This window comes from Telopea speciosissima, chromosome 4 (genome assembly GCF_018873765.1).
Source record: "Telopea speciosissima isolate NSW1024214 ecotype Mountain lineage chromosome 4, Tspe_v1, whole genome shotgun sequence".
NCBI classification, from domain to species: Eukaryota; Viridiplantae; Streptophyta; class Magnoliopsida; order Proteales; family Proteaceae; genus Telopea; species Telopea speciosissima.
The window spans coordinates 62556626-62582206 of record NC_057919.1 but is presented as its reverse complement, the minus strand read 5'-3'; the positions used below and the strand labels follow the sequence as shown (position 1 = coordinate 62582206).

At 39.3% G+C, this 25581-nt stretch overlaps 4 protein-coding genes across 5 annotated transcripts in view; all 4 read right to left on the bottom strand.

The window, feature by feature from the left end:
* The window catches only part of LOC122659519 (cullin-1-like), a 12212-nt gene extending 9801 nt beyond the window's left edge, over positions 1-2411 (bottom strand). The window contains exon 1 of the mRNA XM_043854622.1: positions 2353-2411. Within this exon, the coding sequence (XP_043710557.1) occupies positions 2353-2411 (59 nt within the window). The remainder of the gene's footprint in view (positions 1-2352) is intronic.
* Positions 1-25581, bottom strand: part of LOC122660021 (probable methyltransferase At1g29790) — a 27012-nt gene extending 1431 nt beyond the window's left edge. Inside the window, exons 1-4 of one of the 2 annotated variants that reach the window (XR_006332599.1) lie at positions 23731-25575; positions 19010-19018; positions 12289-12299; positions 7278-7281 (exon numbers count right to left, since the gene is read on the bottom strand). Coding sequence is in view for 1 of the 2 variants with exons in the window: in XM_043855195.1 (XP_043711130.1) it covers positions 23791-25188 (1398 nt within the window). In the remaining variant the exon portion in view is untranslated. Of the gene's footprint in view, positions 1-7277; positions 7282-12288; positions 12300-19009; positions 19019-23574 lie in introns of those variants that run through there. The other variant, XM_043855195.1, reaches the window with a different exon arrangement.
* Positions 2631-11203, bottom strand: LOC122660023. The gene is made up of 3 exons (XM_043855197.1): positions 11001-11203; positions 3463-3523; positions 2631-2882 (listed from the first exon to the last, which is right to left on the bottom strand). The coding sequence occupies exons 1-3, from the start codon at positions 11076-11078 to the stop codon at positions 2662-2664; spliced, it is 360 nt and encodes a 119-aa protein (XP_043711132.1). The 5' UTR covers positions 11079-11203; the 3' UTR covers positions 2631-2661.
* LOC122660022 (omega-hydroxypalmitate O-feruloyl transferase-like) lies at positions 20471-22233 on the bottom strand. The gene is made up of 2 exons (XM_043855196.1): positions 21474-22233; positions 20471-21382 (listed from the first exon to the last, which is right to left on the bottom strand). Exons 1-2 carry the CDS (start codon positions 21924-21926, stop codon positions 20480-20482), a joined length of 1356 nt encoding a protein of 451 aa, XP_043711131.1. The 5' UTR covers positions 21927-22233; the 3' UTR covers positions 20471-20479.

Sequence of the window (25581 nt, the reverse complement as noted above, 5' to 3'; positions counted from 1 at the left end):
AACAATGCATATGAAATAACACTATTACCCTTGTTGGGGAAAAAATTGTGTGAAAAGGGCAAAAGAGTAAAATTATAAATTATTTGACACTTCCAAAGATTTCGATTAGAAAATCCCTTTTACTAGGTAATGATTATAAATTTTTTTTTAAATATTGAACTATTGATTTAATTTCACTTAAAAACCAGATGGAGACTTAGTTTCTCAGTCTTTAGTCTTAAGAGACTAATGCCAGGAGAGGCAAATTGGCAATTATCAGCCTTGCTACCTTCCCCGCTGGGTTTTAATTTTGGATCTGACATCGGTCAGGTCTGATACCGATATGACATCGATACATATCGGTTTATATCTGTTGGAATGGGCTGAAAATTCAAAAAAAGACCAGTATTTTAACCAATACATATCAGTATTGGTCACGATTGATACCAATACGATCAATCTAATACCAATACCTAAAACCATGCTTACCCAACCCGAGTCGAACGACTGTGGCCCGATCAATGAATGAAATGTTTAATCGTTCACCCAATATTATTGAAGGGTCGGACTCACTGTTGGACCCCAAAATGATGGGCTAATGTTATGCTTTTAATTACCATCCAAACCCTGATTAGCCCACCCCTTTGTCCAAATTAACATGTTTGCATTATGGTTAAATTGATTAATTAGAAGGCAAAAAGATTCACTATTGGGCTTCCAATATGACCATTTAATGTTTCAGCTTGGACCCTAGCTGTCCACCAAATTTTGGGCCACTCTGATTGCCAAGGCCCAAGGGGTAGATATTAGGGCCATATATATAAGATGCTCTTCTTGTGTGCGTAGTGCCCATAACTAAAGGTCACTTCATTTTCAATTTATGAGCAAGGGTTCTCTTACACTTCTTCTTATTTTTTCTAGGACATGGGCCCTCCACTATGGTGGCCCGGAGAGGGATTTGGCGTCCAGTGGGGGCGGGGGAAGAGTGGAGAAATCAGGTGGGGTAGGAGTCTATCACTCGACCCTTTGCGGTCGAGCCGGTCTAGGACCATCCATGTAGTTTTCTTCGGGCTGATACCTTCTTCTCGGTTCCTTCTTCCATAACCCGAGCTCGGAGAAGGAAGAGATAAAAGGGATCCTATGGAGAATGTGGTCAGAAATCTATAATAAAACGATCGAATTTATCATCTTCATGCACAAGGATAATAGAACAAATGGCAACGAGGTTCAGTTTTTCCAACCTTCGATCGGTCTAACACCAATCTCACAGATTGGTAGCCGCAAATTATTGTCCCCTCCAATTTGCTGCCCCCCTCCAATTCCTCACATGGGGGCAGAAATGATCACCCTACCCCCTGTCCAAAAACACTGTCCAAGGTGGGGTCCACTCCCCCCTATTGGAGGAATTGGAGGTGCCCGAGAGTTGGAGGTGATAATTATTCGGTAGCCGCCGCTATATTATAAGTGCTTCACCAGCTAAGGGTTAGAAAACTTAAACCCTAGACGGCTAACAGGTTGTCCTAATATGGGACTATACTGTCAAAGATCCATGAAGATGAAAACTTTTTTTTTGGGGGGGGGGGGGGGGGGGTGGTGGGGGGAGACTAAAGAACACCAAAGAATGGAATTAAAGAAACGAGATCTCTCTCTCTCTCTCTCTCTGCTACCCATGAAATGACATCTCTGCCATCTATTGATTGATCCAGGATAAAGCATTGATTGGCTCTTGCCAGCCCGCATAGCCTCGGCCATCCGACAGGCAATGTCGACGCTAACTCTGAACCCCTCTTCCCCAATGAAATAGGAGAATTGATCCCATGACCTCCTGAGACCCCTACTACCTATTGGCAGGGGTACCACCAACTACTTTAGAAGAAGTTTTTTCGGTTTTTAGTGAAATTATTCGAAGTAGCTTGCTTTGTCACTATGTACTTATTCATTCAATCATTGTGGGATTTTTGTGTGTGTGTGTGTGTGTGTGTGTGTGTGGTACTTAATCATTGTCAATGTTACATAATAAGGGGAATAGCCTAGATAGCATAATGTCAAATATTGAGAGCTTACCTCAACCATATGACCAACATTTACAAAGCTTTCCCCATATTTTTTTCAAGGGTTTTCATGTTACACATAGTACCAAGCAGAAGATACTGTTTTAAATGCATTAAATTGATGTCTATAAAATTATTGGTCTCGAAATAGATCCAAGACAATCAAATCAGAATTAGCTAACCCCAATCCAAATTTCACCAGGTTCAGACAATGGCATTCTGACGGAGTCGTCTAGTCGATTGCAATGGAGTTTTCCTCATTTCCAATGGATTTGAATCATCAGATAATTGATCGATGGAGACCGACCCAATGCCCGATTACAAGTTGTATAACTTTGGGTGCACAACTTCTGTCACAACATTGCCCATCTGGAAAATCATGGCTATATGCAGATATGTATATAGTTAGATGTAGAAGTTTAACTACTGAAACATAACAGTACCACTAGATAAAGCAAACCCTTATCCCCTTCTAGAATCTCCCGGCCCGGGGGGTTAAGATGTTTCATTAATCCAACTTGATTCAATTAATTTTATTTATTAAGCTTTCTTTTTAATCTAAAAATGCTTTCACTTTCACAGATTTTGGGTTTGGCTCCTCTATGCAACACTGTCCAAGAACATTCAATTATCAAAAAGTTTGACTTACAAATGCTTCTATATAACCCCATCCATCTTCAATATCAGGTCCCACCCAATAACCAGATATCATTACACTGTTATTAGACATGGGATCTAAAAGTTTAGAAATAGTTACACAATGATTGCTACTGGATGCTGTAAGATGTTCAAGATCAGAACTCTCTGTAAATCTTCCAATATCCGAATGACTGGTTATATGCAATTTGTTACCTGGAAGGGTAGCTTGGAATTGTCAGTTTCATATGAATAGGAAGGAAACTATCTGTGTGAGCATATTTAGTTAATCAACTTTCAAATACATAATGTAAGACTAAGTTACTAAAATCCAACTTCAATAGGGTTTTAAGCTGTCATCTACTTCTTTTTTAAGGTTTTAAGCCTCCTAACTGTAAACTGAACCAGCAAAGCTTCTCCAAGGATGAAGCATGCCCAAATTTATTTAAGGTCCATTTTTTTCACTATCTAAAAGATGGGCATACTGTTGTCGTCCAAAATGCATTGAACTTGGTCAAAGACAATCAAACCAACTCTTCCGAATGTAGTGAAGAGAAAGTAATGACAAATGAAGAAATTATTTGCAAGAAGTAATGACAAACAGTAGAACTTTTAAAAAAATTGATCTTTTCCTCCAAGAAGAAAAAGATATAAAGCAGACACTAATTTGGTAATATTTGAATTTTGAGGTCAAAGATGATTAAAATCTCTTGCCAAGAGTTGGCTTGTTTAGACAATGGTAATTTTGGCTTCAAAAGTAAGCAACAAAATAGTGCAAGGAGATTGAAGAAAAGACCTGGCCTAGAGGCTCTGTATCTTGAAAATCTGCTGAAGGCCACCCTAGTTGAATGCTTTCTCTGCAGGGGATCCCCATCACACTATCAGGTTTAATGATAAACATATACAACTAACTCAAACTTTTCCCAGCAAAAACAATATGCCCAGATCAAAGTCATATCAAACAAAAATTTATGACAATAGCTCTCAATCTGAAATAAATGAAGTAAACCATATGTAACAAAACCTAACAAACCAGGACCTGTAGATGGAGGAGAGAGGAAGTGCTGAGAACCACGATAGACTCGGCTCATCTCTATCGTAGACAGACAACTTTTATTTATAATGTTTAGTTACAGCAAATAGAGTCTAAATAAAACTCATACTTAAGAGTACAACTCAAGTCATAAACCAATAAGGAAATTAAATATATCTTAACAAGGAAACTAACAACTAAGACTCACAACTACACCATGATAGGGACTCCCCCTCAAGCTGGAGTATACACATATCAAAAGGCTCCAACTTGGAACAACAAGAATAGATATTAAAGGCAGCATCAATCTTAAAGAACAGTTGTAAACACCAGTGAGCATGGAGAGAACTTCATTCAGGTAGTAATATCAACTCAAGCGCATCAACCATCAACAACAATAGTAGATAAAAATCTTCGTGTTTAATAAATCCAAACAGCAACAATAAAAAAAAACAAGCGATAGTGAACACCAACCGCAATCCAAAAATATCATAGTAGCAACACCAAAGGCTCTTCCAAAGGAATGTAGGCAGTAAGTAGTCATCTTCACAAAGAAGACAAATAAAACTGCAGCATCCGATAGCTACATCATAAGCCCTTCTCAAATAAGGCAAGTACTAATCTCCACAATGAAGATAATGATAAAAGTGCAACATCCAACAGCTACATCATAAGCCCCTTCTCAAGAAAGACACTTCAACAACAGAATAATAATAATGTGATTACTAAAGATCACATAATTAAAGATCTGATTAGTAAATATCAGACTCACTCTTAAACCCCAAACTGAGGTCTCAAATAAAAAGTTTCACTGATAAATAAGCAATATAGGTTATTGCAAACTAAGTAGCAGGATTAGGTTGTTGAGACTAGGCAACATCAGGATGTTGGACATCAAATAACTAAACACCAGGTTGCTGTAACCAAATAAATATGTATTGATGTTGAATATCAGGTTTGGTTTCAGGAAGTTATCTCATCATCCACGCAAGTATTGGACACCAAATTTTACATGTTGGGTTGTTGGGTCGCCCTTGGGGATGAAAGAGATAGGGATGAGGGAGACAGATCAACTCTTTCTCAGTTTTGTTGGTTTAATCAATACTTGAGAATCGTCTGAAATAGCTTCCGGAGTTTCAACCAAATTTGTAGAAGATGAAGAAGACATCAGCCTCGCCATCAGTGGCGCGAACTTTCTCAGTAGCAGTAGTGTAAGATTCCACTCCGGGATCTTGTGACACCTTGTGGGTGTCCCTGGGGCTGATAGCCTCTTGGTGAGATGTATATAGGTACCATGGACTCACGGAAGCAGGGGTGGGATATCATACAATATTAAAAATAAAATGGTGTTGCCACCTAGGTTAGGGCCTAGGACCCGATTGGTGTAGCCCTATCCATGAAAGTGGAATGGACTACATGATTCCATATGGTCTGCTCATATAATTTGGGTAAGTTGTCAGGTTACGAAAATGGGAAGGTGTTAGGCACCCACCTCGCCCGACTGAACCGGCCTTTCTGCTAGATGCTTGATTTCGAATGTTCTCCCATGATAATGCAATATATACTAACATGTATGATGATGAATATGCATAAAATAATGAAAAACCGTAAAAAGAGCAAAAATATGTTTAAACGATTTACATTATGCCAAAAATAAATGACCAGAATAAAAATATGTACCTGACTGGTGAAATTTACCAAAACCATAAAAAATGTGAAATGGGTAACCACCCGACTTAGGTGAAGATGGACAGAAAAGTAACTGCCTTGGACGCCTTGGCGTCACCTTGTGGCCTTGTGACAGCACATCTTATATTATATCAGTTTTGGGCATTTCACAAGTTTATGTTTGATGAGCATATTTATATGTGAATTATTGCCTTTATTTATTGTCTTTTAATTATTAGAACAGTGCTACTCAGGTTATTTTTTTGTGTTTTCAGGTGTTAAGTTTATTTCTGTTGAAAGAGGAGTATTTAAAGCTTAAAGAGTGCTAGGAGAGCAGTTCAAGGCTAAGATCAAGAGAGTTGGACCTTTGTGGGCCAGAACCAGTCCCAGCTTGAACCAGTTTTGAAGACCAAAGTTGCGCAGCCCAGGAGAAGGTTCCAGCCCATATTCCCTGCGATTTTTAGAGAGGGTATTTTTGACCAAGGCTTATTTGTTGGTGACATCTAATATTTCCAGATTTTAAGAGAAGACGAAATCAAACACCAACAAAAAACGAGGCTTGTTTCTTTCCTAATTGCTCTCTTCTTCCTAAAATCTCTCAACTCTCCATGTCTCTCATCTCTCTTCCATCCATTTTCTCTCTCCTCCCTACAATCTCTCTCCTTCCTGAATTTAATTTCTCTTTTCTTTCCTAATTTCTGGCCTCTACTCTCCCTAATTTATCTCTCCCATATATTTCACACACCTCACCCACACGGCTATCCATCTTTCTTTGCTTTTTATATAAATTGTAGGGGCTGAAAAGGGGAGAGATTCAGTATTTGGAGAAGAGGATTTACATTGTTTCATTTTTTTTTTTAGAGGATGGGGATGAGAGTTTTTTTTTTCTTTGAGTTGTAATCGAATGTTGGAGATTACACCATGAATATTCAATCGGATATTTATATCCTCTTCTCCCAATACCCTTGATCGCATGGTGGATTGATCGAATGACGAAATCAAACACCAACAAAAAATACCTATGAAAGCAAAGAAAGATGGATAGCCGTGTGGGTGAGGTTTCTCTCATCCCCAACAAAAAACTCTCATTCCAAGTTGCGGAACTATCATACCTCTAAATTAGGGAAACTCTTATATTTTGGTTGGTCACACGATTTTCCCTCGAGATTAGATCTAGTGGGTCATCTAAGTTACAAAAGACTTTAGCTTGGAGCTCGGGTAGAACCTTTAAGCACATGCACGGTCTCAATTTCACTTTGATTTCACTTTGCCATATATGGCTAAGTATTGAACTCAAACTTTCCTCTACTATGTTTGGCTTTAATGACACACAGGGCTTGCACCAGACACCCAAGTTACTAAGCAGTGTTGGAATAGATTTTTAGTACATATATCTCAATGTAAGGCATGGTCCTTACATTGTTCATAGAGTTTTGTCATATGAGCTATTGAGATTTTTAATCCAGGTACTATTGAGATTTTTAATCCAGGTACTAGTGCGATTTTTAAAGTTAATGGCCAGCATTTAAAGCCTTACATTGAGATGGCTTCTGCAAATTTGGAACAGGTCATGGATCTCCATGAACCACCTTACTCTGAGCCAGAATGATCTTATCAGGTATGCCCTCTCCTTTGTCATTATTTTTATTTTTCATGCATTGTAGACATTGCATATTTTAAGTATGGGGGGGATAGTTGATGAATTGAAATCTGACTTAGGCTTAGGTGTGAGTTTGTACCCATTTTGAAATTCTTGGAAATTTTTCTGCTGTGTTTTTAAAGAGAGAGAGAGAGAGAGATGATTTTGGTACCTTGTGCTTTGAAGTAATAAAATTCTTGTTTTCAAGGAAAGGAATTGGAATAAATCTCAAGGTGGGATTTAAATGGAAAAAAAAATTTTAAATCAAAAGCACTGTCTATCGAGAGAGCTGATCTTGTTAGTAGTCTTGTATACAAGAGTCTTGGTTAGGAGCTAAGGCTGGACCGTGGCACACTTGCATAATAAGTGCCCAAAAAAAAAAGTGAAAATTGGTTGTAGATGACAGGGCGCTCCACCTCAGGAAGCGAGGTTCCTTGATCGAGAACACCCCTTAGCCATCCCCTTGTGAAAGGAAAGAAAAGAAGTTTGGACTCATACTGCATCAATTTCTAAAGCCACAAAGTGGCAATCAAAAGATATATGTATTGAGAATCTATTCCAACACTGCTTAGTAACTTGGGTATCTGGTGCAAGCCTTGCATGTCATTCAAGCCAAACGTAGTAGAGGAACATTTGAGTTCAATACTTAGCCATATATGGCAAAGTGAAATCAAAGTGAAATCAAAGTGAAATTAAGACCGTGCATGTGCTTAAAGGTTCTACCCAAGCTCCAAGCTGAAGTCTTTTGTAACTTAGATGACCCACTAGATCTAATATCAGGGAAAAATCGTGTGACCAACCAAAATATAAGAGTTTCCCTAATTTAGAGGTATGATAGTTCTGCAACTTGGAATGAGATAATAACGTTCAAGTATGGGGGTCCGTAGGAATCTCAATCTCAAAGTTTTATTATCATGCTTGTTTTCAATTTTCGAGTGGATATAGACTTCACCTGTGCTTAGGTAAGGATCAGCTAGAAGGAAGTGAGAATTTGAATTTTGTGTGTTTATTCACTGAAAACACTCACGAGACACAACTCGTTCACTAGGGGTAACCTAAGGGTTTAAAGGCTTGTTGCACGTGCTAAGTGCAATCGTGATTCCTATGAAAGTGAGTTAGGAGGTTTTCTTTTTCTTAGTTTTTCTTTTTGCTCGAGAACTAGCAAAGCTCAAGTATGGGGGTATTTGATGAGCATATTTATGTGCGAATTATTACCTTTATTTATTGTCTTTTAATTATTAGAACAGTGCTACTCGGGTTATTTTTTTGTGTTTTCAGGTGTTAGGTTTATTTCTGTTGAAGATGAGTATTTAAAGCTTAAAGAGTGCTAGGAGAACAGTTCAAGGCTAAGATCAAGAGAGTTGGACCTTTGTGGGCCAGAACCAGTCCTAGCTTGAACCAGTTTTGAAGACCTAAGTTGCGCAGCCCAGGAGAAGGCACCAACCCATATTCCCTGCGATTTTTAGAGAGGGTAATTTTTACCAAGGCTTATTTATTGGTGACATCTAATATTTCCAGATTTTAAGAGAAGACGAAATCAAACACCAACAAAAAACGTGGCTTATTTCTTTCCTAATTGCTCTCTTCTTCCTAAAATCTCTCAACTCTCCACGTCTCTCATCTCTCTTCCATCACGTTTCTCTCTCTCCTCCCTACAATCTCTCTCCTTCTCGAATTTGATTTCTCTTTTCTTTCCTAATTTCTGGCCTCTACTCTCCCTAATTTATCTCTCCCATATATTTCACACACCTCACCCACACGGCTATCCACCTTTCTTTGCTTTTTATATAAACTGTAGGGGCCGAAAAGGGGAGGGATTCGGTATTGGGAGAAGAGGATTTACATTATTTTGTTTTTTTTTTTTTTTGAGAGGATGGGGATGAGAGTTTTTTTTTTCCTTTGAGTTGTAATCGAATGTTGGAGATTGGAGTTTAGTCAAAGCTTGAAGAATTTTCTGCAATTTAATCAGTAAAGTATTCCTTTTCTTTTCTTATTTTCAGATTTGATTACCATGTCTTCTTGTTCGTCTTTTATTTATTTTTCTTCTTCTCTCCTCATCTCTATGGCTAACTAAATCCTGCAACTTGGGGATTGGATGAAGCCATGAGATGAAGAAGAGGAGTGATGATCTCTAGATGCCCATAATTTAATTTTCTGTGTAACCAATGTTATATTTGTAACATGCACATTATTCATGCCATTAATTTCGTATGCATAGTTGTCCAAGTTCCAACATAATTTTGCTTGCCATCATCTTTCAATGCTATGATTTAAAATAACTCATAGGAAATCATCGTTGCTTCAACCATATTTTCTATAGACTTAGTTCATTCATGCGATCAAGGGTGTTTTTGATCGTCATACGATTGAATTTTCATGGTGGATTCCGATTCCTGAGTGCTTTATTAAATCTGATTTCTTTCTTAGATCTGAGTTCTATTCTTAATTCTGAATTTATCTTGCCTTTGCATTCATTAAGTCTTTGCTTGTTAATTTTTTATTGTCATTGTTAGATTAGGTTTGTTTCATTGATTCATTCAATCTTGCTTTTCATTATTAGTAGATTAGTTGTTAGTTGTTAATCGTTATTCGAAAGAGGGCGCTTTGCCTAGGTTAGGACTGAATTTACATAGAGTTCTCCTCCCTATGATCCACCCGTAGCTACATATGACCTGTGCACTTGCAGTATTAATTTTAACTCAAACAATGTTATTTACGTTTACTATTTTGTTTTTTGTTTTTTTATGAATATGCTTATACTATATCCTATGCTTTGTTTATTATACTTCGGTCTTCTCATATTAGTATTGCATTGATATCTATGTTGAATATAAGCATAATTCTATAAAATTATCATCACTATATTTACATATACTGCACGCCTAGGGCACCTAGTCGCATTGACAACTATGAAGTAAATCAATACAATTGCATGGGACAAGTTGCAACCGGAAAACTAATCCAGAATAACAAAGCTTGAGCAAAACCAGTCAACTGAAAAGTAAATCATCGAACCATGAGCCAAATATAACTGACCTGATTGGTCATTTTTCACTGAGGCATTGCATAACATGTTGCAAATAATGGTATATGTATTTTCCAAGTAACATCAACATACTGATTCATGAAACCTAACTTTTGGAAGTTACAGAACAGAGATCACTAAGACCTTGGCCATTTACTCACTTTGACATGCTAAAATCAAAATCAGAGTGCTACTGCCCAAAACTTACGAAGGATTTCTGAATCAAGATTACTCACACTAGTAAGTATTCTAATTCAAGGAAACCAACAAAATTCATGCATTTGTAACTATGTCACAGCATCATAGAAAGATACCAGATCAAATGGGTATAGGTTCAGCATTTGTATCAACTTCTTAAACCACTGGAAGATTTATGTGATTAAGCTTGCAATGCATCCATAAAATCAGAAGATGTACCAGATCAACCCCAATCAAGTTCATAGCCAGAAAGTATTAAAAAAAAAAAAGCATCTACTGTAAAGCAACAGAGTTGATATATGGTCATTTCAACATGATTTATTTCACCCCCTTCAGTTTCCAGATGGTAAATCATCATCTATAATTGAAACAAATATTCACAGAAATAAATATTCACCAGAAACAACTGTACTGTTGGCTTGTCAGCATTTGATGGACCAAGTATAAACGTTAACAAATGCCATGGTTTTCTACACAACACAGCTACTCAAGAGTCGTAAAACTCATTCTCAATGTTGCTCAATACTGGGATATGATAAACAGGCCTTGAACAGTTAAACTGAATCGTATTTGTATTAGCCCATTTACACCATCCATAGAAACCAGTCCTCTATTTTTAGAGAGCGAGGGGGGGGGTGGGGACGGGTGGAGAAATTACAGGATTTCAATTCAAGGATAATAGAGAGATGGTTTTATTCTGAAGAGCTAAAAAGAATCAGAAGAGAGAAAATAAGGGCTTCTGGGTGGAGTGTTTCTGTATTTCTTCCTTACCTTACTTGCCATTTCCGTTGAAGCTTGAAGGGAAGTCGCCCTATAGATGCAGATGCAAACCGCAACCTCGGAAGCCATACTGAAGGATTCGGCTACCGCCCTGGTTTGGTCCTTTCTTTCTTTTCTGTCTCAGTAATTCTATTGCTTGTTTGCTTAGTTGCTGTAAAGTTAAAACCCTCGATAAACCCCGACATGAATTCCATCCCCATAAGGACCATAACCACCGTCTTTAGGGATATTTGATGCTATTTTCACGAGAAAATTACATGGACACCCCCTGTACTATGGCCATTTTGCTTACGATTACCAACGTTTGAAACAATTACTTGACACCTCCGAAACTTGACACTAAGGGTGTCAATTTGGGACCCGAACCGGAAACCGTCCTAATACCATCTCCTTAAAACCCGGTACCGGACCGTCCCATTAGTAAATGGGACAGTACTGATATTTGATTTTGGTACCGAATGATAAATGGAACGGGACGGTTCTGGGACGGGATTCCCAACGGTACCAATACCGAAATACCAATAAGGTACCAGATGGTATTGAAACTACTAGTACCGTTTAAAATGAAAGAATATATAAGATCTTTTTTAAAAAAGAACTGGTATAAGAATTACGACTCATTAAGATTGCCTTTCGAATACGAAGAGGAACAACAGGTCAACAGTCGTAGCTTGAAGTCTTTCCTCACAGAACCTGCTACAGTGCTACTACCTCCTCCCTCCTCCCTCCTCCCTCGACCAACTACATCTACCAGGTTCTTCCTTTTTACACTTCGTACTTCGTACCATACTACCATGGGACATGTGTGATAAATAGAGTTTTGTTTGAGAAAATCAAAGAGGAAACACAACGGGATTTTTCCATTTTGTAGGATTTCTCTAGATTTAAAAAAATGAGAAGCTTATTACATATGATCTTGGGGAGTTTGAAGAAGTAAAACTATGATTTCATAATTTAAGTTGCTTTATAAAAAGCAGTAGACAACTTAGATTTCATGATAGTGAAAAAATTCCACAACACTAATAAACCCGCATTGTTAGAAACAATTAAACTTCTTCTCCCTTTTTCTACAGTGCCTAGAACCGTTTAAGAATCGGTCCCGTCCCGTCCTGCTAGTAATCGGGATTGGGATCTAGGTTTGGTCCCATTAACTAAATGGGACGGTACTAGGATTGGCACTTTTGGTATCGGTACCGGTACCGTCCCATCCCAAATACCAGGAACTGTCCCAATTGACACCCTTATGGACTTGGATCATGTCAATCCGGGCAGCGTACAGCACTGCACACGGCTGCAAGCTGCCCGGATTGATAGGATCTTTTCGCACCTGACAGTATTAATTTGATGTTAGTGTTTAATTAAAAATATCTATTTTACCCTTATAACCATTTCTATTGAAACTTGCTAAGTATAACATTTGCCCTTTACATGTTTTAACCTTGAAAAACCCTAAAAACCCCAAATCGAGGATGTTGTAGTCGCCGAAGAAGAAGCAACCAGGTCTTCGTGTATCAATTTGCAGCCTCAAAGCTTGGAAAATTGGTGAAGCCATGTGCAGACATCTGAGCTCACCACATGGCACTTGCGCTCAAGCATCCATGAAAATAACTACTGGAATGAAAAAATAAAAAACAATTAAAAATTATCCTATCTTCTGCAAATCACGAACTACCCACCTTCAAAAAATTATCCAATTTTCTGCTAATCCAAAGAACCCATTCTTCAAATCCATTGGTTTCTTCTTTCTTTTTTTTTGATGAAAAAACAAAACCATATATTAAAACCAATGGGTGGGGGTATGACACCAAGATGTTTGGGGGTATGACACCACTTAAAAGTTAGAGTACTAAAGTTCTTTGTGAGTTTAGCAAGTTCCAAAAAACTAGTTAAAGTATTCCAGGGGATTAGGGGTGGGGGGAGAAGGTCAAAAAGGTGTTTGTTGCAGCACCATTGGTTTCTTCTTGTTTCTTCTTCTCTTAGTCTCGTAGTAATGTCGACGTCGATTGCGTTACAAGACGATGAGCCCCAACTTCGGACTAACCAGACCTTCTGACCTAGAGAAGAGTTGCAAAAATTGCAGAGTATAAGAGCTCATCTCAGGAGGATCAACAAGCAAGCCTTCTGTCAAAACAATTTAGGCATTTCCATTGTCGCTGATTTGCTTTTCAAGACTTGATTTTTATTTTTCTTGTTTTGTTCTGGGTTTAATGAGTTAGGTTTCTCAGATAAGAGTTTTCTCCCGTCTATGTTTCAGCAATAAAAAAAATACAGAACACCAGTAGGTGCAACAGGATTCTCTTCGTTTAATTCTTTCTTGAATCCCAAAAACCCTTTGTAGGGTAGGGGTAGGGCGTTGGGGTTACAGCAGGAGGAAAAGGAAAAGGAAGAAGAAGAAGAAGGGGGTAAATATGTCACTTCACTACACCTTAAGGGTAGTTTAGGTATTTACAAAATATTTAATCCATGGTAACGATGACTGACTCCCGAACAGGGCTACTTGAAATAAATGGTAGACGACAGGGGATGTTCAAGTAATTGCTTTGAATGTTGGAGAGATTAAGTAATTAGGCCATAGTACAGGGGGTGTCCATGTAATTTTCTCTATTTTCATTTAAGATGGTAAACGACTTGGTCCAGATCTGAATCACACTAATACTCTTTGGAACCGAACTAGAATCGAACCGAATACCTGATTCCGGAGGAAAATTATCCTCTCCAATTCCCTAAAGCTTGGCAGTGCGTCAATGCTGGGTGGAGATGTCAACACGTGGCAGCTCAAACATCCAACGGTCCGAGCTCATTGACTATGTTGAGCTTGGACCAGTCAATGAGCTCGGACCATTGGATGTCCGAGCTGCCACATGTCGGCATCTCCACCTAGCACTGTCTCACTGTTGAGCTTTAGGAATTGGAGAGGATAATAATCTGGTTCCGGAACGTTTTACACGCTTAGGGATGGGTATGCTATGGTATATCGTATGCGAGCCCTTATATGTCTATCTCTCTCTTCACCTTTTAAAATGACTCTTTAACATACGGTATAGCGCTAGCATACCCAGCTTTTTCCCAAAAAAACGGGAGAGGGATGGTGCTACTATGCTAGCAGTATACTGTATGCTAGCACCGTATGTGTTTATCTCTCTCTTTCCCCTTTGAAATGACTCTCTTACCCTTCAAAGGAGGGAAGGAAGAGAGAGAGAGAGAGAGAGAAGAGAAACACATACAGTATACCGCTGGCATACACACCATTTTCCCAAATTTAAATTAGACCTGAGGTATTCTAGACATTGTTTCTTTAAACGATAGTTACCCAAGTGTAGTTTATCCAAAGTTAAACACAATATAACTAAGAGAGAAACAATGCTACCTGGGTGTATACAGTGCGCTGCCCCTACGCCCAGACACAGGGGTGTACGAAATAACCGTTGCACCCCATGGAAAGGTGGAAAATCTCGGGGGTGTGGCGGTCATTTTGCACACCCCTATGTCTGGTCACTAGGGCAACGCACCGCACACACCCAAGTAGTGTTGTTTATCCTTAGACATAAATATAGCATTGAAGGGGGGGGAGAGGGTATGACCATAGTTAGTTAAAACATGACTGATAAAATTTTTTGTTTAGTATGGCATTTTTACAACGGCTTAAAATTTGAATGAAAGAAAAAAATATAATCAATTATTTTGCGAACAATAAAAATTCAAAATATAAAAAATACGAGTTCTAAAATCCTAAATCATTCAGCAAAAAAAGATCGATGGTGTGGAATGACTGCTAGACTGGTAGTCCTTCAAAACACAAGCCCTAACCATTCCATTAAATCTTCGTTTTTGTGATGGTCTCTAATCCATAAAACAAAGGGAGAGGGTTCTCTGTCTGACAACATGGACCCTGCGCCAGTGTAGAGGTCAATCACAGCGTGCATGGAAACATCAATAGTGTTCAGATTTCAGAGAATCAAACCACAGAGAAAACACACAAGGATTTAACGAGGTTCGGCCATGGATGCCTACGTCCTCAGATCAGAACTCCCAAAATCTTATCTTATTTCTTTGTTGGGAAAAAACATACAAATAAATAGATGAGAAGGTGGAACAGTTGCCAAACAAGGAGCACACAAAAGAAGGAAACAATAATTCTACAATATTTGACGATATCTCCTTCCAAGAATAGGAGATCCGGAGCAATCTTTCCAATAATCCCCCTCAAGTTGGGGCGCAGACATCGTCGGAGGTCAACTTGTTCACCATGTCTTGGAATGATCCTTTTGGCAGAGCCTTAGTAAAGATATCTGCTAACTGATCTTCACTACGAACATATGGTGTCTCAATTGTTTTATCTTGGACCTTTTCACACACAAAGTGGCAATCCACTTCTATGTGCTTAGTTCTTTCATGAAATATAGGGTTTGAAGCAATATGAGTGGCAGCTTGATTGTCACAAAACAGCTTTGTAGGTTTGGACACAACCTCACACCCCAACTCCTGCAAAAGCAATCGAAGCCACACAATTTCACTAGTGGCAGAAGCCATGGCCCGGTACTCAGCCTCGGCACTTGAGCAAGCCACCACAGTTTGTTTTTTACTCTTTCAAGTAACAATATTTCCACCAACAAAGGTACAGAATTCGGTGGTAGACTTTCTGTCCTTAGGGCTCCCAGCCCAATTTGCATCAGAGTACCCAACGATTTGGGTGTGCCCATTATTCTTCATCAAGATCCCTCTTCCAGGAGAGGTTTTTAAATAGCGAAGTAAATGATCAACAAGTTCCATGTGACCCTGAGTGGGAGCCTGCATAAACTGGCTCACATAACTAACGGCATAGGCAATGTTAGGTCTAGTGATGATCAAGTAAATCAGCCGCCCTACCAACCGTTGATATCGCCCAGGATCACTCAAAAGAGTATTATTAGTGTTAAACTTGCCGCTGTAGTTCATAGGAACACTCACAGGTTTAGCCCCAATTTTTCCAATTTCTTTCAACAGGTCTAGAACATATTTTCGTTGTGAAAGGAACAGACCTTTGTGTGAGCTAGCCACTTTAATACCCAAGAAGTATCTCAGTTTATCGAGATCTTTGATTTCAAACTCTTGACTCAGGTGTTGTTTGAGTGCTTCAATTTCAAAATGATTACTACTAGTGATGACAAGGTCATCCACATAAACCAGAACGACAACAATGCCTTTGTCAGTGTTCTTAATGAACATCGAGGAATCAGATTTATCTCTTAAAAAACCAAATCGGATGAGAGCAGTACTGAGCTTACCATACCAAGCACATGGGGACTGTTTAAGTCCGTATATAGCCTTTTTGAGCTTGCAAACCATCCCATCCTCATTTTGTAAAGCATGGCCAGGGGGGAGATCCATATAAACCTCTTCTTCAAGATCTCCATGTAGAAACGCATTTTTTACATCCATTTGGAACAGAGACCATCTGCAATTGATTGCCACAGACATGAGCACCCGCACAATGTTCATTTTCACAACAAGGGCAAACGTTTCCTTATAATCGATACCATAGGTTTGCGTGTACCCTTTGGCAACCAGGCGAGCTTTGTACCTCTCGATTGACCCATCACTGTTATATTTGATCTTATAGATCTAACGACAACCAACAGTACGTTTGCCGGCAGGTAAACGAACCACTTCCCAAGTGTGATTTCGATCAAGGGCTTGGAGTTCGTCCTTCATGGCATTCACCCACACACGATGACTGTTTGCTTCTGCAAAACTGTTGGGCTCTTTATGACTCTCAATGGCAGACAAAAAACTCCAAAAATTTGGAGAGATACTATCATATCCAACATAATCTTGGATGGGATGTTGAACCGTATGATAAGTGGCAAAATCACGAAGCCGAGTTGAAGGCTTAGGAACCCGGTTTGACTTGCGAACAGGAACAGTGGTGGAACCCGCGGGAACAGGAACTTCTTATGGAACAAAAATTTTGGGAACTTCGGGCACAGGCACAGTCTCTGTCTCTGTCACAGGTGTGGATTCAGCCATGTCTTCGTTGCCGGTGGTAGGTTCACCACCCTCACCATCAACCTCAACCTCCACATTATTATCACCATCATTTTCCAAACTGTCACCCTGACTTTCAGCTAACGGTAACGGCACAGGAGCCAATTCAACCAAGAAATCATTATAGTACTCCCCTTAAATTGGAGTCCTGTCAGGAAAAAACATATGAGCTTCATTGAAAAGAACATCACGAGAGATGTAAAGGCGTCTGGTAGTGGGTTCATAACATTTGTAGCCCTTTTTAACAAAAGAGTAACCCACAAACACACACTTGCGGGCATGGGAATCCAGCTTACTACTGGTTTGAGAATGGAGATAACAAATGTAGCCAAATACCCTCAAGTGAGAGATATTAAACTTCCGACCATGAAGGACCTCCATAGGAGTCTTATAACCAAGAACCTTACTTAGAAGGCGATTAATAAGGTAACAGCTTGTAAGAACTGCATCAGCCCAATAGGACTTGGGCACATGACTAGAGAACATCAAAGCCCGGGTTACTTCAAGGAGGTGCTGATTTTTACGTTCGGCAACTCCATTCTATTGCGGGGTGCCTACACAAGATGTCTGATGAACAATACCCAAGCTGTGTAGAAAGGACTGAAACGGGCTGTTGGTGTATTCAGTCCAATTATCAGTCTGTAAAATCTTGATGCAAGTATTAAATTGGTTACGAATCATGGTGCAAAAAACTTGAAACACATGAAGAACCTCACTCTTAGACTTAAGCAAATAGATCCAAGTAGAATGAGATTTGTCCTCAATAAAATTGATAAAATATTTGTAACCATTTCTGGCATCAACAGGAGCACTTCCCCAACGTCAGAATGAACTAAACCAAACAACTCAGCTGATTACCGATTACTGTGAGAAAAAGAAAGTCTATGTTGTTTAGCAAAATGACAAGGATCACAAGAGTTAGAATCATGATTCAAAGACATATCAAGAGAACGTAAAATTTGGTCAGAAGGGTGACCCAGACGCAAATGCCACAACTGAGAAGCTCCCGCTGTATTTTCCTTTGCAACAAAAGCACCTTCATGAAGATTTATGGTATAGAGACCATTCTGAAGTTGACCTTCACCAATCATCTTCCTAGTGACGCGATCCTGAAATAACACCTTTTGAGGAGAAAAAATGACATTGCAGCTCCACTCTTTAGTACACTTGCTTACAGATAACAAATTTGAAGATAAATCAGGAACAAGTAATGCATCAGAATTTTTTGAAAAAATTTTAAGTTGCCCAACACCATGAGTAGGAACCTGCACTCCGTTAGCCACAGTAATTTTAGGATATGCAGTACTAGTATTAGTGTTGAGGAACAGGTGTGAGGAATCACACATGTGATCAGTAGCACCAGAATCAACAATGAAACCATTTTTAGAAAGTGCAGATAAGGCATGAATATTACCAAATGTCTTGACCATATTTCCTGATTCGGTTGTAGAACTGACAGTGCCAGAAGAAGTCGTCCCATGTGCCTGAAGCAATTGTTGGAATTGATGAGCTAAAGTTTCGAGTTTTGATTGAAATTCGGTGGAATTCGCCTGGGCTGCCACTTTAGACTCTTGGTTCTTATCTTTGCTTTGGCGAAGATGGGGATAGAGTGACCAACACCTGTCCTTGGTGTGGCCATCACGATTACAATGATCACAATGGAATCGGTTTTGCCCTTTTCCTTTTCCTTTGCCAGATCTAGCATTTTTGTCACTTTGCTGTTTATTAGTTGTAACACTATGAGCCAAGTTTTCAGAAGGATCTTTTTGAACAATGGACTCAGATTTCATAACACGGCGCCTGATTTCTTCTCTCTAGATTATGGAACACACAGAGGCAAAGGATGGCAAAGTAGTACTCATGAGAACTTGACGTTTAAGGTCCTCGTACTCGGGTTTGACACTGGCTAACAACTGAAAAATTATGTCATGTTCTTCATGCTTAACATAATTAGCAATAACCTGAGTAGCAGGTCTATATTGACGAAGTTCGTCCCACTTTTTCTTTAGGTTCCCAAGATGTTCAGTTAAAGATTGATTGGAACCTTGCTTGGATCGAGCAAGTTCCTGCTGCAACTCAAAGATGCGAGACGCATTGTTCGCTTGACCATACATTTCATTCAATGATTCCCATAAATTCTGGGCATATCCGAATATGCAAATATCTCATAAACTTGTGATTCCATTGAATTGAAAACCCAAGTCATGACCGAATGGTCACTGGCTTGCCAATCAGAAAATTTGGGATCATCCTCAGCCGAGGCCTTAGTTTGGCCATTAATATGGCCGAGTTTTGATCTCCCTCCAAAGGCAATGGTCATGGCTCTAGACCAGGGAAGGAAGTTTCTTCCATTCAAAACCATGGAAGTAAGACGCTGGCTGTTTGTTTCTTGCGCCACAGCCTTGGTGGAACCAGAGCCATTGCTGGCATCTTTTCCACGATTATTTTCTTTCTCAGTTTCAACATCAGACATGATGACAAAATAGAATAATAAGAGATCAAAGACAGATGTAAGAAGAAGCTTATCTGGTGAAGAGAACACTCAGCAAGCCAAGAAAAGGAACCCAATAACAGTCTCCCCGACCGAGCCAGCAACTCCTTCGAACTGAGCGAGATAGCAAGAGAACAAGCCGATATTACACCCACTCTGATACCATGTTCAGATTTCAGAGAATCAAACCACAGAGAAGGATTTAACGAGGTTCGGCCATGGATGCCTACGTCCTCGGATCAGAACTCCCAAAATCTTATCTTATTTCTTCGTTGGGAAAAAAACATACAAATAAATAGATGAGAAGGTGGAACAGTTGCCAAACAAGGAGCACACAAAAGAAGGAAACAATAATTCTACAATATTTGACGATATCTCCTTCCAAGAATAGGAGATGCGGAGCAGTCTTTCCAATAAATAGGGATGCGATTTTTGCATTTCACAAGAGATGTAGCAATAATTTCACCCCGGGCTGTGTCTAGGCGTGGAAGCCATCCTGCCAACAAGTAAAATGATACTTGACTCAATAATTATTTTTTTTTGGTAAAAACTTGACTCAATTGTTAGTGCCCCATTTAATATGAAGTTTGAAGAAAAAAAAATGTGAAATGGAATTGTATAAAATATGGGGAAAGAAGCATATGTACAATTCCTTTACACTACTCTCACATAAATAAACAATGGGATCCACACTAACTCTCTCTCTCTCTCTCTTATTCGGACAACGTAAGCTCCATGTAGAACCCATATGGATGACATCATTTTGTAGACCCTCATTGGTGTAACATGCAAATTTCCCCTTACACTGCCCTTGTAGAAAACCCTCCCCCATAAAATATAAATAAAGCAAAAGAAAAAGGTGTGTTTCTGTTTCTTGTGCGAATCTCTTCACCTTTTCTTTATTCCAAGTACAATCATAACTGAGCAACAATAACACGAAGCAGTAAGGATAAAATCATATTTCATAAACATGAAGCATAAAATTTTGCATTTTCTCTTGTTCCAGTCCTATCCACACACTTATTCCTCCTCCCTCATTTCCTCTGCTGCTACTACCCTGGGCAAGCAAGAGCACAAACTCATCAGTCCCACCCACAATTGGCCCATAGTGAATGGGCTTCCCACTCCCAAAATCAAGCTCATAGAAAGGCAGCTTCCACCAAGCTGAGACATAAAAATTCCCATTCAAAGTTGCAGGCACCCCTTTATGAACCTCTAACCAATCAATCACTGATCTCGCATACTCATCTGTTACTCTATCCGTGGCTCCCATCACCATCTCCACTGCAAAGGACAAAGGCTTCTCCTCCAAATCACCCACTTTTGCAGAAGCAAATGCTGTAATTACAGCATTTCCAATGAACCCATTTGGCAGAGGTGGAGAAATCTTAGACCTTATGTCTACTGCAAACAGAACTGTTGAAATCTCCTCTGGGTGACTAAACACTACCCTTGTTCTTGCTCTCCACAGGTGAGCAACCATGACATCAAAGCTTGAACACTTGGCCTGGGCCTTGTCTTTGAGGGTTTTCACCATGTGGGGACTGAAAGTAAAGAGCTTGCGAGTGTACTTTCCTGAGAATTGGAATGATGGGGAGGGTTGGCAGGGTGAGGTGAAGGAGGATGTCAGAGAAGATATCTCTATTTGCTTTGTGTACTCTTGGTGTGGGTACTTAATCTGAGGTGGGTTTCTTGCTTTAATACAGGTTCTGTCAATGTATAGTACGTGGGTCTTCAAGCCCTGGCCTCTGCAAATAGAAGCAAGGTTCTGAAACATCTCACTTGCAGCTCTGCCGTCGAGTATGCTGTGGTTTGTCACAAACCCAATTGAGAAGCCTCCACATTTAAACCTTGTGACCTGAAAAACAATGATAATATCATAAAACTTAGTTACAGGTTTCTCATATAGATTTCTTTTGAATTGATGATGAAGTAACAATATCAATTGCCTGAATTGTAAGAAGTGGTTTCTCAGGTAGGCTCTTGGACCGGCCAGGTCGATGAATAAGGTGATGAAATGAAGGGTTAGGAAGAGAGAGGTCTCCAAGGTCCTTCAGGGCAAGTCCTGAAGTCGCACTCACAAACAAGGCTCCAGCATTGTTGCAGATAAGCTCCAGCCTATCAGTCTCTACGTTGAATTTCAGTCTGCCGGCCATGAAGTAGTAAGGAATCAGAAGCACCTCAGACACTGATCTCTTCACTCTTTCTGATATATCCAGTGTAGATGAAAACCCACAAGGAAGAGCCTCAAAGAAGAAGACTGTCTCAACAGGAAAGCACACAGCTTGATCAATGTTGGAAAGGAAGAGAGTCTCCACTGGAATTGGATTCTTGGGAGACACCAGTGTTTCTGGTTCTTCCTTGGTTACATCTTGGCTTGTTATGGATATGATGGTCTCCATGGCTTCACAGATTTACAGTAACAGTTGGTTTGGTTAGTTGAAGGTTGGATCATTGGTTGAGATTCTTATCGCTAATCTTTATTATATAGTAACAAAACAGAATATGTCGGAATAGAGCTCGCGGCTGACGGGGTAGAAAAAGCATGAGTAGGTATTTCCTAGTTTCAGGCTTTTATGTTGATCTCACATAGAAGCTTCCTCATGGCTTAAATTGGTGTGCATTCACCATTCATGCACCTTATCATGTCCTTTGTATTTCTTTCTGTCCTAGTTATTTGTTACAGGCTTCTCATACCTTTGAGAGAGAGAGAGAGAGAGAGAATTTTGGACCTTCAAGGTAAACGGCCAAGCCAAACTAATTTTAAACTTCTATTTTAACTTAACAATATCAAATAAAATAATTGTTATATTGGCATTTAGAGTTTTCATTAACTAAAAACAAGGTTATTTTTAATTAAAATCCATAAAAACCCTATATAGTCTACCCATTGACCAAATTATGTAATTTCATGATTATGTCTTAACAGTATAGATCCAATTTGTTCAATGCACAACCTAATAGTCGATAACCATGGCCTGTGCAACAAAAACTGTGAGCTTCTCTCCTCCAAACCATTTCAATCCAATTTGTTCAATTACCGAACCCTACCCAATCCATTGCCATCCTACCAGCTGCAACTGGCATTTGTTCTTGGAGGGTCTATGAAGCACCCTGCATTCTTGCTTTCCATGTTCCTTCGGTTTTGAATTTACTCCTAACTTGAACCAAACTCCTTGTGAACAACTCTGGCTTCATAAAAAATACTGCAACTCTCAATCATTCTGAATTAAAACCAGTATGCAACTTATTGCATCTAGTATGTTGTTTTTAGGGTTTTGCTTTGTGTAACCAACCAGCTGTCACCATACTGAATTTGCCCTCCAGGGTGGTCTTTTTTGGCTAGCATGTTGCAATAATAGTAATACCAAAAAAAAATCAATGATATCGATTTTCATAATTATCCTTTGTCTTATACGGTCTCATAAGATGGTGACAGCTCAATGCCACCATGCTTGGTTACATTAAGAATATCCCTATTTTTTAATAGAATTATCCGTATATCATTTTTTCTAAAGAATATATACTCATATATTCTTAATGCTTTCAACACAACAAAGGCGCCAGAGGATTTTCAGCATATAAAGGAAATCCATGCTCATGTGTGGAAAGTTGTTGGGTGCAATGTACCACACAAAGTCAACCACAAAATCATTGCAATGGGATCAATGATAAGAGACTATTATTCAAAAATTAAAGAACCATTCAGCAGGATGGAACAAGTTCAATGAAAATACCGCTGCTGATTTACCATCACTACTGAATAACCATTCCATGGAATAAAGAAATCCCACCAGCAATGTCTCGTGCTCTTGGTGATGTGGATCTTGTCTGGTAAATGCGTAGTTGTTAACTTCAATCTTGTTCTGTCCTTGAAGAACTCCATGGAAAACTACATATAAAATCTCCAACCCTGGGGACAAGAAAACCCTAGAATTGGTATAAAACTGCAACCCAAAATGTGTGAACTTGGATAGTTATTATCTGTTTCAATGACAAAGCTCGACATGTTCCATCAACAAAACTGGCTTAGCACATGAACAATGTAAAGTTTCAATTACCAACCAAATAATTTATTTTCAGCTCTGGATTGGAAATGCCAATATCCAGATTTTTATCACAAAGTCAAACACTGTCTAGAGGACAGATAAACTACACTAGCAAGATGAAAGAATGTTACAAAAAAAAAACAATTATGATGAGGCCACAAAGATGATGAGTTCCTCATGAGTGAGATGAAGGGACATAAACAAGCAAGGAGTAGAATCATATAGCCCGAGGTAGTTTCTCCAGCAATGCAGAAAGATAAACCTCTTCCTTTGATTTAGGTGAAATAACCCACTTGTGTTTTCTATACCTGAACTGCAAAAACATGAACATGTAGTCATCCAGGTCCCTTCTGCTGCAAAAGAACCGATCTATCCACAACAACCCCCCTGGCCTTAAAATGCGATCCCAATCAAATAAGATGAAATCCATCAATTGAAGATCAATCCATCCATCCAACAACCCAGTTGTATGAATCAAGTCCATTGTGTTGTCGAAGAAAGGAAGCCGTTGGTTCAATGCAACATACAAAGGAACCAGGCCTCTTAGAGCAATCATCTCATTGAATGGTGCCCCAAGGTTCAGAGCAGTTGTTATAATTGTCACATTTTGTTCTCTCATCCTCGCAGCAAAAGTTCCCGTGCCAATGCCAAAGTCCAGACCTATTCTTATCTCCCCAGGTTTGACTGCTAAAACATCACTTATCAGAAAATCTATTGGAAGTGAACCATTACTGACCCATTTAACCATTTCCTTCTCCATTTCGAAACATCCAGTGCACTTGCTAAAACCCCGCCTGGAATTTTTGCTTGATAAGCAGCCAAAGTTCCTGCACTGATAATTGCTCCACCGAACATTTCCATTGTCCGGTAACTTCCAGAGGGACTCATTGATTGGGAAGGGCTTCTGATAGAGTTTCGAGGCTCTTGTCAAGCACCGCCTCCTGGGCAAAGGGTCACAACCTTTAATCATGAGCTTCTGAGCTAGGTTCCAATCATCTTTGCAGTAGGATCCAACATCGTAGTTCATGTACTCTTCTAGTTCATTCTTCATCAAGACACAAGCATGCCCTATTGTGTTATAAATCCTCTCTGTACCATAAATATTGAGCTTCCCTATTCTGTTACTTTTTGGTGTTACATACTTCCGAACCTCCTCAGTCATGAAATAGTTAATCAAGGGGTCTTCCCTCATTGTACTGTTCCTAACCCCATCAACTCCAGGTAGTCGAATCTGTCTAAGGGATATATGAGCACTGTATAGAGGGTGGATTACCTCCTCCTCTAAAAACTTCCCATACTCTGCTTTGGAAATGTTCATTTTATCCGAGGTGCTCTCCAGATTTTGTACAGTGATCTCTAACTTGTCCTGCAAACTAGCCATCTTAGACAGAACTTCATCAACCCGGTCAGATAAAGCTTTTGCATCAAACCCAACATAAACATCTTTTACATGATAAAAATGATGGCAAATGTCTTCATCATGGAGGAAGAACCCGGCAAAGTAGAATCTAGAGAGACTGGTTATACTTAGAAATATAACAAGCCCACCTAACAGAACCTGAAATGAACCCATTATTCTTGAAAGTCTGCATCTTGGAAAGCAGAACCTACCCATTCCTGACTAAAAAAAATACTGTTTTGTTACTCAAAAGTCGTAAAATTTTCCCCTCTTCAATGGATGGCCAACCTGACTAAGATTTAGAACTTTCAGAAATTAGCTAAAATTTTAAATGTTAGTAAGACTAAATTGAACATGGAGTAGTTAATTGATGCTTGATACCTGGATCAATGGAGGGTTAAAAGAAAGAACTAGGTGCCTTTTCAAACGAAATTCACAGGAATATGTAAAGCTCAAAATAACTGCATTGCAAGCTGTTTGTCTACGAGAGAGTCAAGAATGTACCAAAATCTAGTACTCCAGTGAAAATTTCCTCTTCAATTTAGATATCCAGAGAAGAGAATGATCAGAGCTCGACAAGTAATTCGTGACCATAGCATCGACTGATAC